The sequence below is a fragment of the Plodia interpunctella genome, chromosome 30 (genome assembly GCF_027563975.2).
Source record: "Plodia interpunctella isolate USDA-ARS_2022_Savannah chromosome 30, ilPloInte3.2, whole genome shotgun sequence".
In the NCBI taxonomy this organism is placed as follows: Eukaryota; Metazoa; Arthropoda; class Insecta; order Lepidoptera; family Pyralidae; genus Plodia; species Plodia interpunctella.
In genome coordinates this window covers 1,091,756-1,108,972 of record NC_071323.1, presented here as the reverse complement: position 1 = coordinate 1,108,972, position 17,217 = coordinate 1,091,756, and the positions used below count along the sequence as shown (strand labels likewise).

The 17,217-nt window shown below is 37.5% G+C and overlaps 1 protein-coding gene across 2 annotated transcripts; it reads right to left on the bottom strand.

Annotated features, from left to right (window-relative positions):
* Positions 1 to 289: 289 nt before the first annotated feature.
* Positions 290 to 17,054, bottom strand: LOC128682529 (uncharacterized). 2 transcript variants are annotated; one of them, XM_053767274.1, is made up of 16 exons: positions 16,503 to 17,054; positions 15,410 to 15,579; positions 13,945 to 14,060; positions 13,269 to 13,387; positions 11,878 to 11,994; positions 10,900 to 11,019; positions 9,800 to 9,915; positions 8,438 to 8,617; positions 7,733 to 7,867; positions 5,899 to 6,036; positions 4,560 to 4,672; positions 4,132 to 4,252; positions 3,515 to 3,602; positions 3,247 to 3,323; positions 3,013 to 3,072; positions 290 to 2,634 (listed from the first exon to the last, which is right to left on the bottom strand). In XM_053767274.1, the coding sequence occupies exons 1-16, from the start codon at positions 16,750 to 16,752 to the stop codon at positions 2,494 to 2,496; spliced, it is 2,061 nt and encodes a 686-aa protein (XP_053623249.1). In that variant the 5' UTR covers positions 16,753 to 17,054; the 3' UTR covers positions 290 to 2,493. The 2 variants fall into 2 exon arrangements, with proteins under 2 accessions (XP_053623249.1, XP_053623248.1); XM_053767273.1 differs by having other exon boundaries at positions 15,401 to 15,579; positions 16,503 to 17,053.
* Between the last annotated feature and the right edge of the window lie 163 nt (positions 17,055 to 17,217).

Here is a 17,217-nt window from a genome sequence, read left to right as displayed (position 1 = left end):
TTCAAAAAACCTGGTTTAAAATTAATTTGTATATGTCGTGAAGATTTTTCGTAAAAGACAATCCGGTTGTCTTTTTTTTTAATTTACGGTATTTCACACAAAGGGCGGGTCTTGTTGTGCAATATGATGCAAGGTTTTTGAAGATTCGACTGTGATTTTTCGACCGGCCGCTTTCCGAACAACCTCAACCCTCCTTGGGAATGTTACCTATCAGCTGTCTAATCCATTGGCGAGGGAAATATGAATAGTGAGGAATAAAAACGTGATTGTGAAATAAAACCACAAAAAATACCATCGTCTGTTTATTTAATTTTTTTAATGATCTATGTATGTAATAATAAGTTACACAGTTACGATTTTGTCAAACGGACGAATCGACGAGGTTTCTATGGGGGGCAAGCACTTATAATCTTGCATTATTCTCTGCAAAAATAAATAAACTTTACGCATAATGTGCACATCGCAAAATGAACACTTGACGCAAAATGTCAACACTATGCACAATGTATTTGAAATTAACTCGTAAAATGGAACTTGTGAATGGAAGTCATGCCGGGTTTGTTTGTATAGAATGGGGGCTAACTTTAATGAATAAATTCATCGCTAGGGGCGCTGTAGTTGTCTAAAGCCCGTTTTCAATTAAAATTTTCACGTTTGTTTTGTGCGCACCAATGTCAAAAAATTATTGAATTTATATGGGGTTAACCCCACATTATGGGCCCCGTGGACGCGTAATTTATAACGTATGAGTATCCGTTACATACCCATTACAATTTAAAATATTTATAATAATTATTTAAAATATTTCATGTAGAGTCGCGTGGAGGAGAGAAAAAAAAAGGACGCGGAAAATGCATGGGAAAATCGTTCAGATAAAAGAGAGATTTTGTATGTAGACTGGATTAGTTCCTTTTTCAAATTGTTTAAAAAGTGCACATTTTGTGGCGTGCTCATTATGCGATAAGCATGTTATGCGTTAAAACTTAACCAGACCAGAGTTACAAATCAACTTAAAATATGAAATCATTTTAAACATCTTAGAATTCTATCTTCGATTCGTTAGTCTCACAAATGTACATAATATAAAAACCTAGTATTTTTTTTACAAAAATTCCTTTAAATACTCCATAAACTATCATACCGACGATTTCTATTGACAGTCCAAATAACTTTTTGCAATGATGACGAGTGAAAAAGAAATGTCAACTCATAATGTCAACTGCTCAAAACGACGACCGGGCGTTAAATGTCAACATCTTTCGATGTCAATTTCTTACAATTACAAGATTTAATAGCGGACCAGATTTTTTCGTAAACGCCGCTTTTCCTTTTCCCTTGTTCTCGCGGCAATCTCGGAAAATTTAAGGAAACTACATACCCAATTTCCCAAGCCCTTACATTTTTGTGCATTAACTGTCAGTCAGTTACGGAATAATTATATACATTGATCCGTAAACTATATCGTTAGATAAGTCCATCCAGTAAGAATTTCCAAAAGTTATACAATGCACAAATTGGATGTATTGATTAATGATGAAAAATGTAAAATATATTTTTTTTTTATTAAATTCGATTGTATGAAAAAACAAAATGCGTGATTTATAGATTTGATCTGTCAACAGAAATCGATTTTAAACTACTTATATTAATATTTACAACTTACGATAATAGTCAGAATTCCATACAAAATGGGATATGATTCAAATATACTATACTAGAGATCGGATATTCAGATGCATATTAATAATATTACAAGTTACTACCTTTGAAATCCGCCGCGGCGTTTTAAGGAAAATACATTTTGCGCAAGAGATATTGTGAGGCACTTACATTTTACGACAGAGACATTTTGCTTAGGTTTATTTACTTAAGACAGCACACCCGGCAAGATGAAGTTAATTAAAAAGTGATTAAGCAGTACAAATGGTTCGCAACGCTACGGATAGATGGCGCTACGGTTGACTCACGGTAGAAACCGACAAGTCTAGAACGCGCAATCGAAGTTTTTCATACGAATCTGAATATTCGATCTGTATCATTCAGAGCGAAAAAGAAGGTAAGTAGGACACGTTTTCACTTTGTTAGCGGAAATTATATATTATCAAACATGTGCATACGACATTTCGTTAAAATTGTTTATTGATTTCAACAAATATAGTGACGCTAGATGTAACTACATGAATTTTGTCACAGTGCATTCATTTTTCCGTTTCAGAAGTGTATGATAACCTCTGTAGCCTATTTGACTGCTACGCTGGAGGTTCGATGTCCGGTCATCTTTTTCAAAAGGAAAATCTTTTTCAGATGGATCTGAATCTTGGATGTTTATCTATAGACCTCAGTTCGTACCTCTATAGCTATCTAGCAGTACTGAAACGTAATTTCTATTTCAACATTGGGATGTATTATCTAGACCATATACAGGGTTACTTATCAAAACAGAGTGTATATATATTTATTATGTGTTGTCTGTCAGGATGTGTACTATAGGTATCAGTGATGCAGCGCGTGATGCGGCGTGAGCACGGCGCCGCCGGGCGGCAGCACGGACGTGAGCACGGGCGCCGCCCCCCCCACCCCCGTGACCCCCGTCACACCCCCCACTCCGCCCACGCCGCTCCCGCAGAATATCACCTAATGCCAAGTCAGATTGTCTCTTCAGAAATTTCATTTTCACAAGCATTTTTTCACGACAATTTTTATGTCGTACTTACTACTCGGCTGTCACCCGCGGCTTCGCCCGCGTAAATTTTCCACGGGATGAAAGGTAACCCTATGTTCTCATCCATACTTCAAACTACATGTATGCAAAATATCAATAAGATTGGTCGAAGTGTGTAGTGAAACATAATTATATAATTAGTAGTTTTTTTAACCTGTTCCGTCCAACTGTTGAGCAAATTTCATAACAATCCGTCTACTAGATTTTGCGTGAAGGAGTAACAAACAAACACACACACACACATACATCCTCACAAACTTTCGCATTAATAATATTAGTAGAATTCGTACCTGTGAAACAGGTGTGGCTTGTTGTCCGGCCAAAACATATTGCTGCCGCACGCCACCCACCTGATGACGGCGAAACAATTTATTGACCGAATTATACAGGGTGATCTCTTATACATTGGCATTATTTTGTCTACACGCTCAGTCGATGGCACTGAACAACTTTTCGTATGGGAGCAACCTCGAAGAAAGAGAAAGAGAGAGAGAGAGAGAGAGAGAGAGAAATAATGATGTTACCTGGTGTATCTGCTGTTGCATCGGCTGTCTATGCCCCTCTTCCACAACGACTTGTTCCATAAACGCGCCGCCAGAGCCTAAAACCAAAATTTAATGAAATCCCATCCTGGTGGTGGTGGTGGGTGACGAGCGTTTTGACCGCTGCGGCCGCGCTGTCATACATGCCATAGCTAGTATTATATAATTATCAAAAACTTAAAAATAAAATATTTAAATATTTGATGTTTACGAAATAATCTCTTGAAATCACGTAGAGAGTATACCGTACCAGATTGTGCGGGCGGGGTCGCGGCGTCACAGCCGAAAAGGCAATGCTGCACCGTCCAGCGAGGCTCGAATGGGATGTGCGTTTTTACCTGAGAGAGAGAATATATAAATCTTTATTATCAAGAAAAGAGGTCCCGGGTTCGATCCCCGGTCGGGTCATGATGGAAAATGATCTTTTTCTGATTGGCCCGGGGTTATAAAATATAGTATCGTTGAGTTAGTATCCCATAACACAAGTCTCGAACTTACTTTGGGGCTAGCTCAATCTGTGTGATTTGTCCTAATATATTTATTTAGAAATCTTGTTTGTATATTGTCTTATAAATATTGAGAATTACGAAATACCGAAAAAAAAGAACTTAGAAAAAAAAACGCTTATGCCTCGGTTTTTTCGCCGCCGATCTGCACTTACCTTCGAGTTCACGCAATAAAAAAAGCTAACACCAACTTCATTTTGTGCTACTTTTCTTCACTCATCTAGAGCATAATTAAAGTTAAATCGCGTTTTTTTCACCTCCGGTATGCCACCGCTTTTAATTCACCTCGAGTTCAATAGTAGGCACCTTTAAAAACAAAAACAAACGCTCCGGCGTTTTTTAACCGCCGGTCTGCACCAACCTTGAGTTCGGTGGTGAGCATCAGTATGTGCCGGCACGGCAGCCGGAACACTTTGCTGAACAGACACGAGCACTCTTGCGTCGATGTGCCGTACTTGCATATCGCCGCGCTGCTGTGGCGTCTGCGGACAATTTACGAGTCTTGTAGACGGGCGGTTTTCAGAGCGTTTCGACCGCTGCGGACGCGCTGTCGTTACGGACGGAATCATTTCCAAAATCAATCTATAATAATAATATTATTATAAAGAGGTAAGCGTTTGTGAGTTTGCATGTTCGAGGCGGTTAATCTCCGAAACTACCGAACCGATTTCAAAAATTCTTTCACAGTTATAAAGGTGCATCATCCAAGATTGCTATAGGCTATATTTTATCTCAAAATTCCCACGGGAGCGAAGCCCCGGGCGTGGGATTGTTAGATTGATTGATTACCTGCCAGCGCGGTCGTCGAGACACTTCTGTGCGAGTTTGGTCTGATGACTCATTAAGTTATAGGCGTACTGCGTGATCGTGTCCGTTGGAGACTGTTTCAATGTTTCTGTGTCCTGGGAATTACAACATTATTTCTTTACAAAAAAAAGTTTTATCATCATTCATTATATCAAAGCTTTTATCACCATTCATAGTCGTATTCCTCACGGCTGAGGGTCGTGGTCATTACTTGGAATGAAACACACACAACGACTTTCTTGGCATTATTAATGGAGTGGTTTGCCATTGCCTTCACCATTTCACACACAAGTTAATAATCAACCAGGGTGCAAGTTTCCTCACGATGTTTTCCTTCACCGGAAGCAAGTGGTGGACGATGAAAACTACTATACACGAGTCAGATTGGTATACAAACTCATGTGGCACGAGTAGGATTCGAACCTGGGATCTTTCGATACACAGGCGGGCATCTTAACCATTACATACCACCGCACTTGTAGTCGTTCGGATATACGTGTAATCATAATTTAAAACAATAAATGTTTTTATACAGTAAAATATTTTTCGACCCATGAACAAAGTTAACGTTAACATTAAAAATTTGCATGTTATTTATATAGTTAAATAGGCTTGTTCTATACAGACCATAATCTTATTACTATTTAAAGCAAATAAATTATTTTTGATAAAAAAAAATATTTACTGGTATCTAACGCATAACCTTCCATATGCGCATAAGGTACATAGAGACTGACATCTTTTGTTCTACGACTTTTGTCTTAAACGTGATAAATACAAAAAAAATCCTATTTTTAGTTTTAATGTCGTTTCTATAAAACGTTAACTCTATTTTCGATTCCGCTACATAACGCCACTGTACTGTCTCGTGTTGTTATCAATATCGCAATTAGATTGTTTCTTTTATATGAAAAAAAAAACTACGAACCACGAAAAGTCGTGGAATAAAAGTTTCTTGTTTTGATGTACCCAAGTAGTCAAATTAAAATCATTTATTCAGAAATTTAGACCTTCACAGGCACTTTTTCTCGTCAATTTTTATATTAAATAGTTATTTCTCACAAGCTACAAACTACTAGCATTTCGGAACGACCGCTGCTGAGAGGACATGCTGAAAGAAACTCATTTGAACAGTGTTGGTCCCTATCGTGACAGAAGGGCTTACCAAGAAAAGCTTAGAAAGGCTTTTTTGAAAAGAAATCATTGTAAGAAACAATAATTTGTTTCTTACGATGTTTTTTTCTAATAATATATAAAAGTACATAGTCAAGTCTTCAGGAGGTTTTGCGTTTGACACCAGCAACCCTGTATACATTCTCACCCGCAGTCTGCTCAGGGCGAAATTCCTCCTTTCCTCTTCCAACTGGTTGGAGACGGTGAAGAAGAGAGATACAAACTCATCAGGCTGCATCGGTGACCGCACAACTCCATTAAACTTGGCAACCAAACGTTCCAGGCCCTAAAAACAGGAATTAGGTGTTCTTTCAACACTATCCCAATTAACATTATAAACGCGAAAGTAATTTTGTTTGTTACCTCTTCACGCGTAAGCGCCATCTAGTGTTTTATTGCGAAGCTTATTTTATTAGCAATCAGCGCCACCTATAATAGAATACAGGTTTTTCGCAAATCCCACGGGAACGTTAGTTCTTTCCGGGATGAAAGGTAACCTATATCCTTACTATACTCTTAATATATACTATTATTATAAAGAGTTTGTATGTTTGAGGCGGGTCATCTCCGAAACTACCGAATGGATCTCAAAAATTCTTTCACCAAGGTACATTATCCAAGATTGCTATAGGCCATATTTTATCTCAAAATTATATTATTTTACATCTCATATTCGGTAAATAGGTTCTATTACTCCCAAATGGGGCTTGTAAGTGACCAATTAGCGCTCTAGGGTGATAATGTATCTAGAAAAGCCCTAGGGCGGTAAGTAATTAAAAAAAAAAACACTTCACTCTTTCAAAAAGTCAACTGCCATACTGGCAATAGACATCATGCGTTCAGCCCAATGACCAAAGAGATCGCTTCGCTATTCAGCCTTGTCTTCGTATAAATATAATAGTCATCAATTTTAAATATCGAACGGCGAAGTTCAATTTCGTTCTTGAAAAAAAAAAAGTTCTTCACTTGGTTCTTTTTAATGAAAAAAGGCGGGAATAGAAAACTTTTACTTTAAATATTGTTTGTTTTTGTGTTTTTTTTTTCATATTTACGTTTTTTTCTACTCACGTCACAATCGAGATGTAAAGCGGAGTAGTTGGCCCAAACATCTCGGACTGCAATCCTTACAGCCCTTGGCTACTAATATACTATTAAGTTTCCGTGTATGTTTCAACTTTGCACTGCAGGAAGCTCTATAATTTTGTTTACCATTATACCGAGACACAGACTCACGCCTAGTTCGATGTATGTATGTATGTTCGGGCGGAATCTTGCCACTCAATTTTGAAGCAGATATCTTCAACTGATTGAGCTGAAATTTTGTATACACGTTTAGTTTGGATGACAATACACGATAAGCTGTGTGACGTCATTCTAAATCCAATATGGCGGACCATCCAAGATGGCGCAATAGTTATTTTTAATGCATTTCTACAATATGGGTATCAAATGAAAGGGCTTGTTGAGAGTGAGTCGAAAAATAATGTGACGTCATTATATATATATATATATATATATATATATATATATATATATAGATTTAGAAACCCAGTCAGTGATAACTAGAAATTTAAAATAAATTAAAAGATAAAAAAAACTTTAAGCTTTTATTTAAATGCTCCAAAAAGAAGAAAATAAAATTTTCCTTTACAATTTTAACTATCAACTTATAAACTCATTATACACAATTTATATGACCATAAAAGATTGTCGCGAGTATATAGTATAGTATTTAACTCTACTATATATAGTATTTAACTCAATTAAATAGGTACTACTTTATTTACACAAGTAAACCTCGCGACAAGCTTTTATGGTCATATAAATTGTGTATAATGAGTTTATAAGTTGATAGTTAAAATTTTAAAGGAAAATTTTATTTTCCTTTTTTTTTTTTTGGAGCATTTAAATAAAAAAAAGCTTTTTTCTTAAAAAGTTTTTTATTTTTATTTTATATGATGTCACAATCATATGTCGGTCACCTTGTGCAGTATATTTGTGTAGTTGTCAGCTTCCAGCCACGAGTCCAGCTTGGCTATGGCGCCATTGGGCCGCGTCAACAACTCCCACAGTCTGAGTGTGCCCGCGCCCGTCCCAATTATCCCTCGTCTCAGTACCTTTAAATAGAGCAGTTGACAAAGTGAGAAAATCATTTTTACCTTACCTTTACTAGATATAATGTGGCTTTCCGAGCGTTTGGGTACCACTTGGCCGGTGTTGAGTTAAGGCTGTGTTCGGATAGTTAAATGGTGGTTGGTCGACCGTATGGAATGCAAAAAAAAAAAAACAATTAACTTTATTCACATTTGTGTGGGGAAAAATAGTTCAAAAAATATTTGAAAGTTTAAACTGGAATACGTAAAGCTCTAGTTACTGAACATGCTATTGTAATTTGCTCATGTCGTGTACACGATTTTGAGAAGTTGACAGTATGAAAACGTAGTCCGTTGCGTGTTGCAATAAAATTAATTAAAATCGCGAAATGCAATTTTCCATCCATTTGATAGTTAACAACACCAGCAGTTTCAAACATATATTTTTTTTTCAAATGTCTTATCTGCAATTGCGCCCGCGTATACCTGCTGCTAGCAAAGCGAGCACACAAGTCGAGAAAGGTGCATCACGCAAAGATACCGCGTACCCCACCCGTTGGAGTCTGCCCCCCCCCCCCCCCCCCCAGAACATACTTGTAGCTGCGCCTGCGTGTGCTCGCCGCGGAGCAGCGCGAGCGCATAGGTCTTGGCGCGCGCGGCGACGTCGTCCAGCGCCAGCGCCGCGTCGCAGCGTCGCGCCGCGCGCGCGCCCGCCAGCGCCGCCTGCCACACCGAGCTGGTCACGTGCGCCGACGGAAACGACGTGCGCACCGCCTGGGAACACGCGGAAATCACATTGAACCCACTCATTTACCCAATAAAGAAAAAAGTCAAAGCGTACTTAATAGAGTAGCTGATAAAACTGTGTGAAAAAAACATTTTTCGGCAAAACGTTCTTTCGATTAATAAAATGTGATTCTGTGAAATGTGGACATCCCACAATCAATATTAGCGCCGCTGGTACACTGAGCCGGGAATGATGTGCGAACAGCCTGGGTTTGGGCCGGAAATGACATTGAGCCCACTGGTTTACCCATAAAAAGTCATACCATACTAGTTAAGCAGCTAAAACTGTGTGAAACGATGCGGATTCAATCAAACTTTATTAATTTTCATAAATGCGAATGTTTGTTTTGTTCGCCGCGAACTTCGAAGTGGTCGAAGTTTGCGACTAATAATATTATACTATTAATTTTGTAAATAAAATATACTAATAATAAATAATTTTGTAAATAAAATATACTAATAATAAATAATTTTGTAAATAAAATATACTAATAAAATATACTAATAATTAATTTTGTAAATAAAATATACTAACAATTTTGTAAATAAAATATACTAATAATATTTTATTTACAAAATTGTGAATATTTCACAAGCGACAGATCGTACACACCTTTTAAATTTCATCAAAATCAGACCAACGGTTCGAAAGGTATCGCGTTACCAACATACATATTTCGCTCGCTCGGTCAATTACTATATTAGTACTAGCTTTTGCCCGCGGCTTCTCCCGCATAAATTTCCCACGGGAACAGTTACTTTTCCGATACTCTATATCCTCCTACACACTTGTATGCAAAATTTCAAGAAGATTGGTTGAGTTTAGTTAGAGCGTGAGGAGGTAACAAACTTACTTTTACGCATTTATAATATTGGTTAGGATCAGTATTATTAGTATTGTCGATTATAGCATTTGACGACCTCGGTGGCGCAGTGGTAAAGCGCTTGCCTCTGTACCGAGAGGTCCCGGGTTCGATCCCCGGTCGGGTCATGATGGAAAATGATCTTTTTCTGATTGGCCCGAGTCTTGGATGTTTATCTATATATGCATTTGTTATAAAATATAGTATCGTTGAGTTAGTATCCCATAACACAAGTCTCGAACTTACTTTGGGGCTAGCTCAATCTGTGTAATTTGACCTAATATACTTATTTATCTGTATAGATTACCTGCTGACACTTGCTAGGGTCGCACACGACACACCGCACTTGCCTCCACGCGGGATTGCAAGACTTAAACGTGTCCAACAACCACGTCAGGTCATCTCCTATCAGAGTCGAGATACCTGTCGAGATACAACATTACATTCGTGACATATCGTAGAACATTGCGTGTTTTGTACGAGTTCTTTTGTTCACTGGGACTCAATAGAACCCATTGGGACCCAATAGAACCCATTAAGACCCAATAGAACCCATTGAGACTCAATAGAACCCATTGGGACCCAATAGAACCCATTGAGACTTAATAAAACCCATTGGAACCCAATAGAACCACATGGAACCCAATAGAAGATAATGGAACCCGGAGATGTGACTTATCTAAGATACAAGTATCTGATATACGTATTTCCATCTTGTATCAAAATTAATATTTTATACATACTTTTTGTAATAAAACATTTTTAGTAATATGTTAGTAGACATTTTGATAAAATAAATAGGTAAAACTGAACGTGTCTCACGCTGGAGAACAATACCACCGTGAACGCAAGATAGCGGCGGTAGTGACGTAACGTCAACCGTTAGCATGTTCGAGACGAAAACTCACCACACGGTAAGTTTAGCGATCGTTCCCGACGATACACGAAGTTTAAATTTCTATATATTGCTCCAGAAGATTTTATAGCTTAGGAACCCAATAAAACTTAATGGAACCCAAATGAAATTTTAAAAACTCACCAGCGCTGACGACCACAGACTTCCCGTTGCCGTCTTCAGCCATAAAAAGCGCCACGTTGTGCTTTATGTCGAGTCTCAGTGAAACACAATGGAACCGTAAAGAGACTAATAGAATGGAACCCAATAGAACATGATAAGACCAAACAGAACCTAATAAAACATAATGGAACCCAACAGAACACAATAAATCCTAATTGGAGTCTATTAGTGCGTAATGGAACCCAATAAAACAAAATGGAACCCAACAGAATCAAATAGAACCCAATAAAACATAATTGGAGTCTATTAGTGCGTAATGGAAGCCAATAAAACATAATGGAACCCAACAGAACATAATGGAACCCAATTGAAATTAAAAAAAAACTCACCAGCGCTGACGACCACAGACTTCCCGTTGCCGTCTTCAGCCAGAAAAAGCGTCACGTTCTGCTTTATATTGGGCGACTCTCCGCCGGCCCCCGTCGGTATGCTAGAGTTGAACTCTATATCTGTTGAAGTTATTCATTTAATTGTTTATTCAAAATCGCTTACATGTAGAGTATTACGGTTAAGGTTACTGGTATCTAACGCTAACCTTCCAAAGGTGCATAAGGTACATAGAGACTGACATCTTTTGATCTACGACTTTTGTCTAAATGTAATAAATACAATTTTTTTTTAGTTTTAATGTCGTTTCTATAAAACGTTAACTCTATGTTCGATTCCGCTACATAACGCCACTGTCTCGTGTTGCTCGGCTATTACATAGAGTTAACATGTGTAGAATCGCAAATTAGAGTAGTCTTTTTTTTTATATGAAAAAAAAGCCACGTTTTGATGTACCCAAGTAGCCTTTAGGAGGTTTTGCGTTTGATACCAGTAACCCTGTATATGTACGTTACCGTTAGAATGCATAATACGTTAATTTGCATATTAACTAGGTAATTTGAAGATACTCTGATACGATTCGTTAAAGTGTAAAATTTGTTGTGAGTTTTAACTAGCTTTCGCCCACGGCTTCGCCCGCGTTATTTTTCCAGGATGAAAGGTCCTTCTCCATACTTCAAACTACATGTATGCAAAATTTCAAGAAGATTGGTTGAGTGGATAGAGCGTGAAGAGATGACAAACTTACGCATTTATAATAAATCAAAAAATCAAATCAGGCACTTTTTCACGTCGTATTCTAAATAAATGATATTTACCAAAGCTACAAACTACACTGGCATTTCGGAACGACCACTACTGAGAAGAAATGCCGAAAGAAACTCATTCAAACAGTGTTGGTCCCTATAATGCCAGAAAGGCTTACCATTTTTTAAATATAAATTATAATATAATATTAGTTGGGATCAAAAATTAGTCACCTGTTTCGATGCACAAAAACTGTGGCACTGCATTGAAAGCGAGCTGCATGCTTGGTGTTGTGAAGTATACACACTGTATGCAGCCTGACGAGGAATGCAGAAGCTTCACACCCGCATCTGAAAAATATTATACAGGGTTACTGGTATCAAACGCAAAACCTCCTAAAGACTACTTGGGTACATCGAAACAAGCAACTTTTATTCTACGACTTTTCGTGATTCGTAGTTTTTTTTTTCATATATAAAAAAAAACAATCTAATTTGCGATTCTACATATCTTAACTCTATGTAATAGCCAAGCAACACGCGACAGTACAGTGCGTTATGTAGCGGAATCGAACATAGAGTTAACGTTTTATAGAAACGACATTAAAATTAAAAAAATATTCTTTATTGTTTAATACGTTTAGACAAAAGTCGTAGAACAAAAGATGTAAAGTCTCTATGTACCTTATGCGCCTTTGGAAGGTTATGCGTTAGATATCATTAACCCTGTGTACAGTTAATTGCCAAAGTATTTATTAACAAAGTGTTAGTAGTTGTGTCAACGGTTTGGTGAGGGATTCTGAGTGTGTTATTATTAAGTCTGGCGTCGCATTGATAAGAGGTCGATTATCAAAAATTTGTCATTATAATCTTGAACAATGTAACTAGTTGTTCGCCGAGAAAATTAGACCTCGCGAGCGCAAAATTTTCAATATTTTAAAAACGACTTAACCGATTTTGTTGCCACACGAACTTAAGAATTCCATCGACATATCCTATTTACCTTTTAAATTCTATAAAAATCAGACCAGCGGTTCGAAAGTTGTCGCGTTACAAACATACATACAAAAAAAAATAGTTTTGTCCAAGTATTTTTGCATGTTGTTTTGTAGACCTCGGTCAAAATATGCAAGCACATACAAACGTAGATACAAATAATCTGTTCTATATTAGTGGGAACCTACAATTGACTAAAACTATGTCTAAGCGACCATTATGTAAACACAGCTGTTGATTCTCCAAAAAAATCTAAATCTAAATTTGACTACTATCCTAGGGCGGAACCACACGCGACAATAAGATCATTCACACAATAAGACTTGTAAGAAAAAACGTGTACATACATATACAAGTGTGTACTAACGGTAAACTTAACGATAATCCATTGTGGTGCCATAAATTGCGATATATTTTACTAGCTCTTGCCCGCGACTTCGTCCGCGTTAATTTTCCGAGATGAAAGGTACCCTATGTCCTTCTCTATACTTCAAACTACATGTGTGCAAAATTTCAAGAAGATTGGTTGAGCAGATAGAGCGTGAAGAGGCAACAAACAGACTTACTTTCGCATTTATAATATTAGTTAAGATTAGAATATTCTTCTCCGTAAGCCCACATACACTTACCATAGTTGAGTTGAAGTTTCCTTACGACGAAGTCATACTTCTGGTTCAGCCAGCGCACTGCGCCGGCGCCGGTCGCCACCAACTGCTCCTCTGTTGTGATCAGCTGCGGCTCAGCATCTCTACAATACATATGCAATACTAGCCGCGCCCCGGAGCTTCGCTCCAATTAGAATTTCGGGATAAAAAGCACCCCACGTGATATTCCAGGTTATATTCAATCCGTCCGGTTTTTCGTGAAAGAGCAACAAACATACAGACATGCCTTTATAATATTAGTGGCATGTTATAAAATATCGTTGTTGTAACTATCCCATAACACAAGTCTCGAACTCCCATAGTACGTGTCGACGTAAATGCGTGAACATTGCTTAGTTAGTATGACTGTCGAACAATTTGCCAAAGTTTGGCAAACTATTCGACAGTGCCGGAGCCGGCCTAAAATGCTATATAGGACAAATCACACAGTTTGAATATATATATATATATCGAGCCAATCACAAAGATCATTTTCCATCATGACCCGACCGGGGATCGAACCCGGGACCTCTCGGTTTTAAAGCAAGCTCGGTGGCGCAGTGGCAAGCACTTTACCACTGCGCCACCGAGGGGTCGTCATACAATCACTATGATTCGTCCATATAACTGCATATTTCACAAACAAAACAATAGAAATTACCTTTCAGTATCCTCCGGGCTTTCTATGATGGCTACCTCGAACTCCTGCTGTTCCACTTGGTTATTACCGCTGATCTCGTACTGTTGGTATGTGGTGCTCTGTTCTTCCATTTGTTGCTGCGGAAATTTTATTTTTATTTAAAATCAAAATCAAAATCAAATCATTTATTCAGAAATTAGGCCTTCACAGGCACTTTTTCACGTCATATTCTAATTTAAATGATGTTTACCAAAGCTACAAACTACTAGCATTACGGAACGACCACTGCTGACAAGAAATGCCGAAAGAAACTCATTCAAACAGTGTTGGTCCCTATTATGCCAGAAGGGCTTACCATTTTTTAAATATAAATTTATTTATTAAGATGTACAGACAAATTAATAAATTTTGTATTTTTTATACTTCAGCGCTATACACTACTGCCAATTCAAATTCAAAATTCTTTATTCAATTAAGGATGATATACATCACTTATTGACGTCAAAAAAAAAACTGCACAAGTAAAGTGCCCAAATTTAGTGTTCACAGCACGATCATCTAAAATGAGCCATTAACAGAACATATTAGGACTCACGACACATTCACATAAATTAACATATACAAGAAGTCAGTTGATCAAAGAAATATGTCACAGAACAGCAGCATGTACAGAGTATTAGGAGAAAATAAAACATAAAATTGTAAAGCAAACTCTAGGGGAATCTCTAGGGCTTAATTATAGAATTTCGGAATTGTCTGACGCTTTGGCCGAAGATGTCTAAGCCATTAGTTTTATTGTAAGATCTACACATTAGTGACTGCGCATTGTTAAAGGAGATATTATTTCTGAATAACAAAACTACGAAAGTTGGTGGATTGCGCGATCGATAATTTGTGTTAAGATTTATTTGTGTCAAGAGTTCTGGACAGTCAATATTAAAATGTATAATTTTGTATAAAAATATAAGTTCAGTTCTATGTCTAAAAAATACAATACAATACAATACAATCCTCTTTATTGCACCAAAGAGGATTACAGAAAAGACAAATGGTAGAAAACATTATATAGTTTAATAAGTTGTTTGCTTTGTTACCCTTGAAAAGATATTCCTACACCCATCTGTCTATTAATAATCTGAATAGCTACAGATTTTCATGCGGTTTTCAACAACAGATAGTGTGATTCCTATGGAAGGTTTAGGGGTGTAATTTGTTATGTTTTTACTGAGTGGAGCCAGGGAACCGTAGTATACGCGGCGCCGTCCAAATGAAAAGGGACCTTACGGCGCCCGGCACTTACGCCATTATTGCCGTTGTTTTGTATTCGAACAACGGCAATAAAGACCTAAGTGCCAGCCGCCATAAGGTCCCTTTTGATTTGGAGCCACATATTATAAAACTTGGTATGAAAAAGTGTAGATCTAATTTATGAATAAAATATTACTACACTACAAAAGTTATACAAGAAATTACTTACATTGCTAACCTCATTTGTGTTTTGGACAAATGTACCACCTTCTTCTTCAGGCTCGCCCTTAACATCATATATTGTCTCGGCCATCACTATCCTACCGGAGCCATCCATAGTCCACATACTGCCAAATGCAAAATTTGACGGATTCCCTCCCTGTTCGTACAGTATTACAGTGTTCGGACCTGGAATCGGTGACGGAGATGAAGTAGGACTAATTTGAGTATGCATGCAATTCTTTTTTAAATCTATTTTTTGCCCAGTCTTCAGTTGCTTGGTGCAACTATGCCGACCTCATGGGGAAATTCCATTTTATTTGGTATTATGCCTTTGCATCATCACCCCTCATGCATACAACATACAACTTGACAAGCATTGAACATTCAAACTATAAAATGGACTGAATTTTTAACCTTTGACTCATGTAACACACACAAATTTATTAACATTTTAAACACTTTTTTTTGTCTATTCGATTAATTTGTGTGTGTTTATCATCAACTAAATACATTTACCAATATACTAGCAATTTTTTAATGACTTTATAAAGTAAATTGACTATAGAACTTTCAATGCAGCCTGATATAAATGCATCAGTCGCAGCTATTATTTAATAAATACATAAATAATTCTGAGCCAACCATTTTTCAAAAATAGTTGTGTATGGAGTCAAGGCAGCGTGAGGGTTTGGCTTGCGCCCATTTGTCTCTAGTGAGTACATGCTTCAGCCTGATTCATATGCGCCAGAAGGAAATGGGTAGGGAATCCTTACACAAGGCTATAGAGTATTAAAATTGGATATTCTTCATATTGTGAAATGTCAGGTATGTAAAATGTGTAATAGTATTTCAGTTGTCTACATGGGTGATGACACTGTCACTGGCTTCAGGCATATTATGCTACATATTATTTGAGACTTTGTTACTTTTAAATACAGTAACAGAATTTTTTCTTCAATAAAGTATGTGAGACTCATCTTTATTTATAACATGACTTCCTGACTTAAGAAACAAAGTTAACTGTTGATTAAAGTACCTTTTTCAGAATCGGTTATCGGTTACTACAGCCAGCCCTAGTGTACAATCAATTTAGTGTCAATAGTTCATACCTAATTGTACTGGTTCCCCTTTCATGTTGACAAACACTGGTTGTTCAAAGTTGCCTTCAACCAGCTGTCCCGTATGCACCAACTGCTGCCCCTGTTCCACAGGTACCTCCACAACCTGGTTCACCACCTCAACTTTTTCCTTGTCACCGTCTGCCTTCCTGTTAACCATAATTTTCGGTTTCTTTTCAGCATCCACTGGCTCGTCACTTTTCCTCTTAATCACAACTTTCTTCTTATTTTTCTTGTCCATTTTTGCACTTTACTTCACTATTATTACACTAGAAACCGCGGATTTCAGGCCGGGACGCGTCGTTGATCAAATATTGCCGTGGAAACAGGAGCGCCTCGCCCAAGCCACGACATTTTCCTAAATAGTAAAGAACTTATTTCTGTAAACCCCATACTTTTGCTATCTTGAATTAATACGAAACAACATTTTATTTAAGACCCTTCTAATCAATGTTATGGTAGATTTAATTTATGTCAAGCGATTATGTGCGAAAAGGACAACTCAACACAGAGGAGACGCCATTTGTAGTTTGATTGAGATGAAAAATATTTCTTTCTTTCTCTTGCGAAAGAAATCCGACCATAGAGCAATTCGACCTAAAATAAAGGGCACTTCCACAGCATACCACAGATGATGCGGTGGCAGTCAGTCCGCTTACTGAGCCTAGCCGCACTGATATGACAAAAAAAACTGTTTACTCTATTG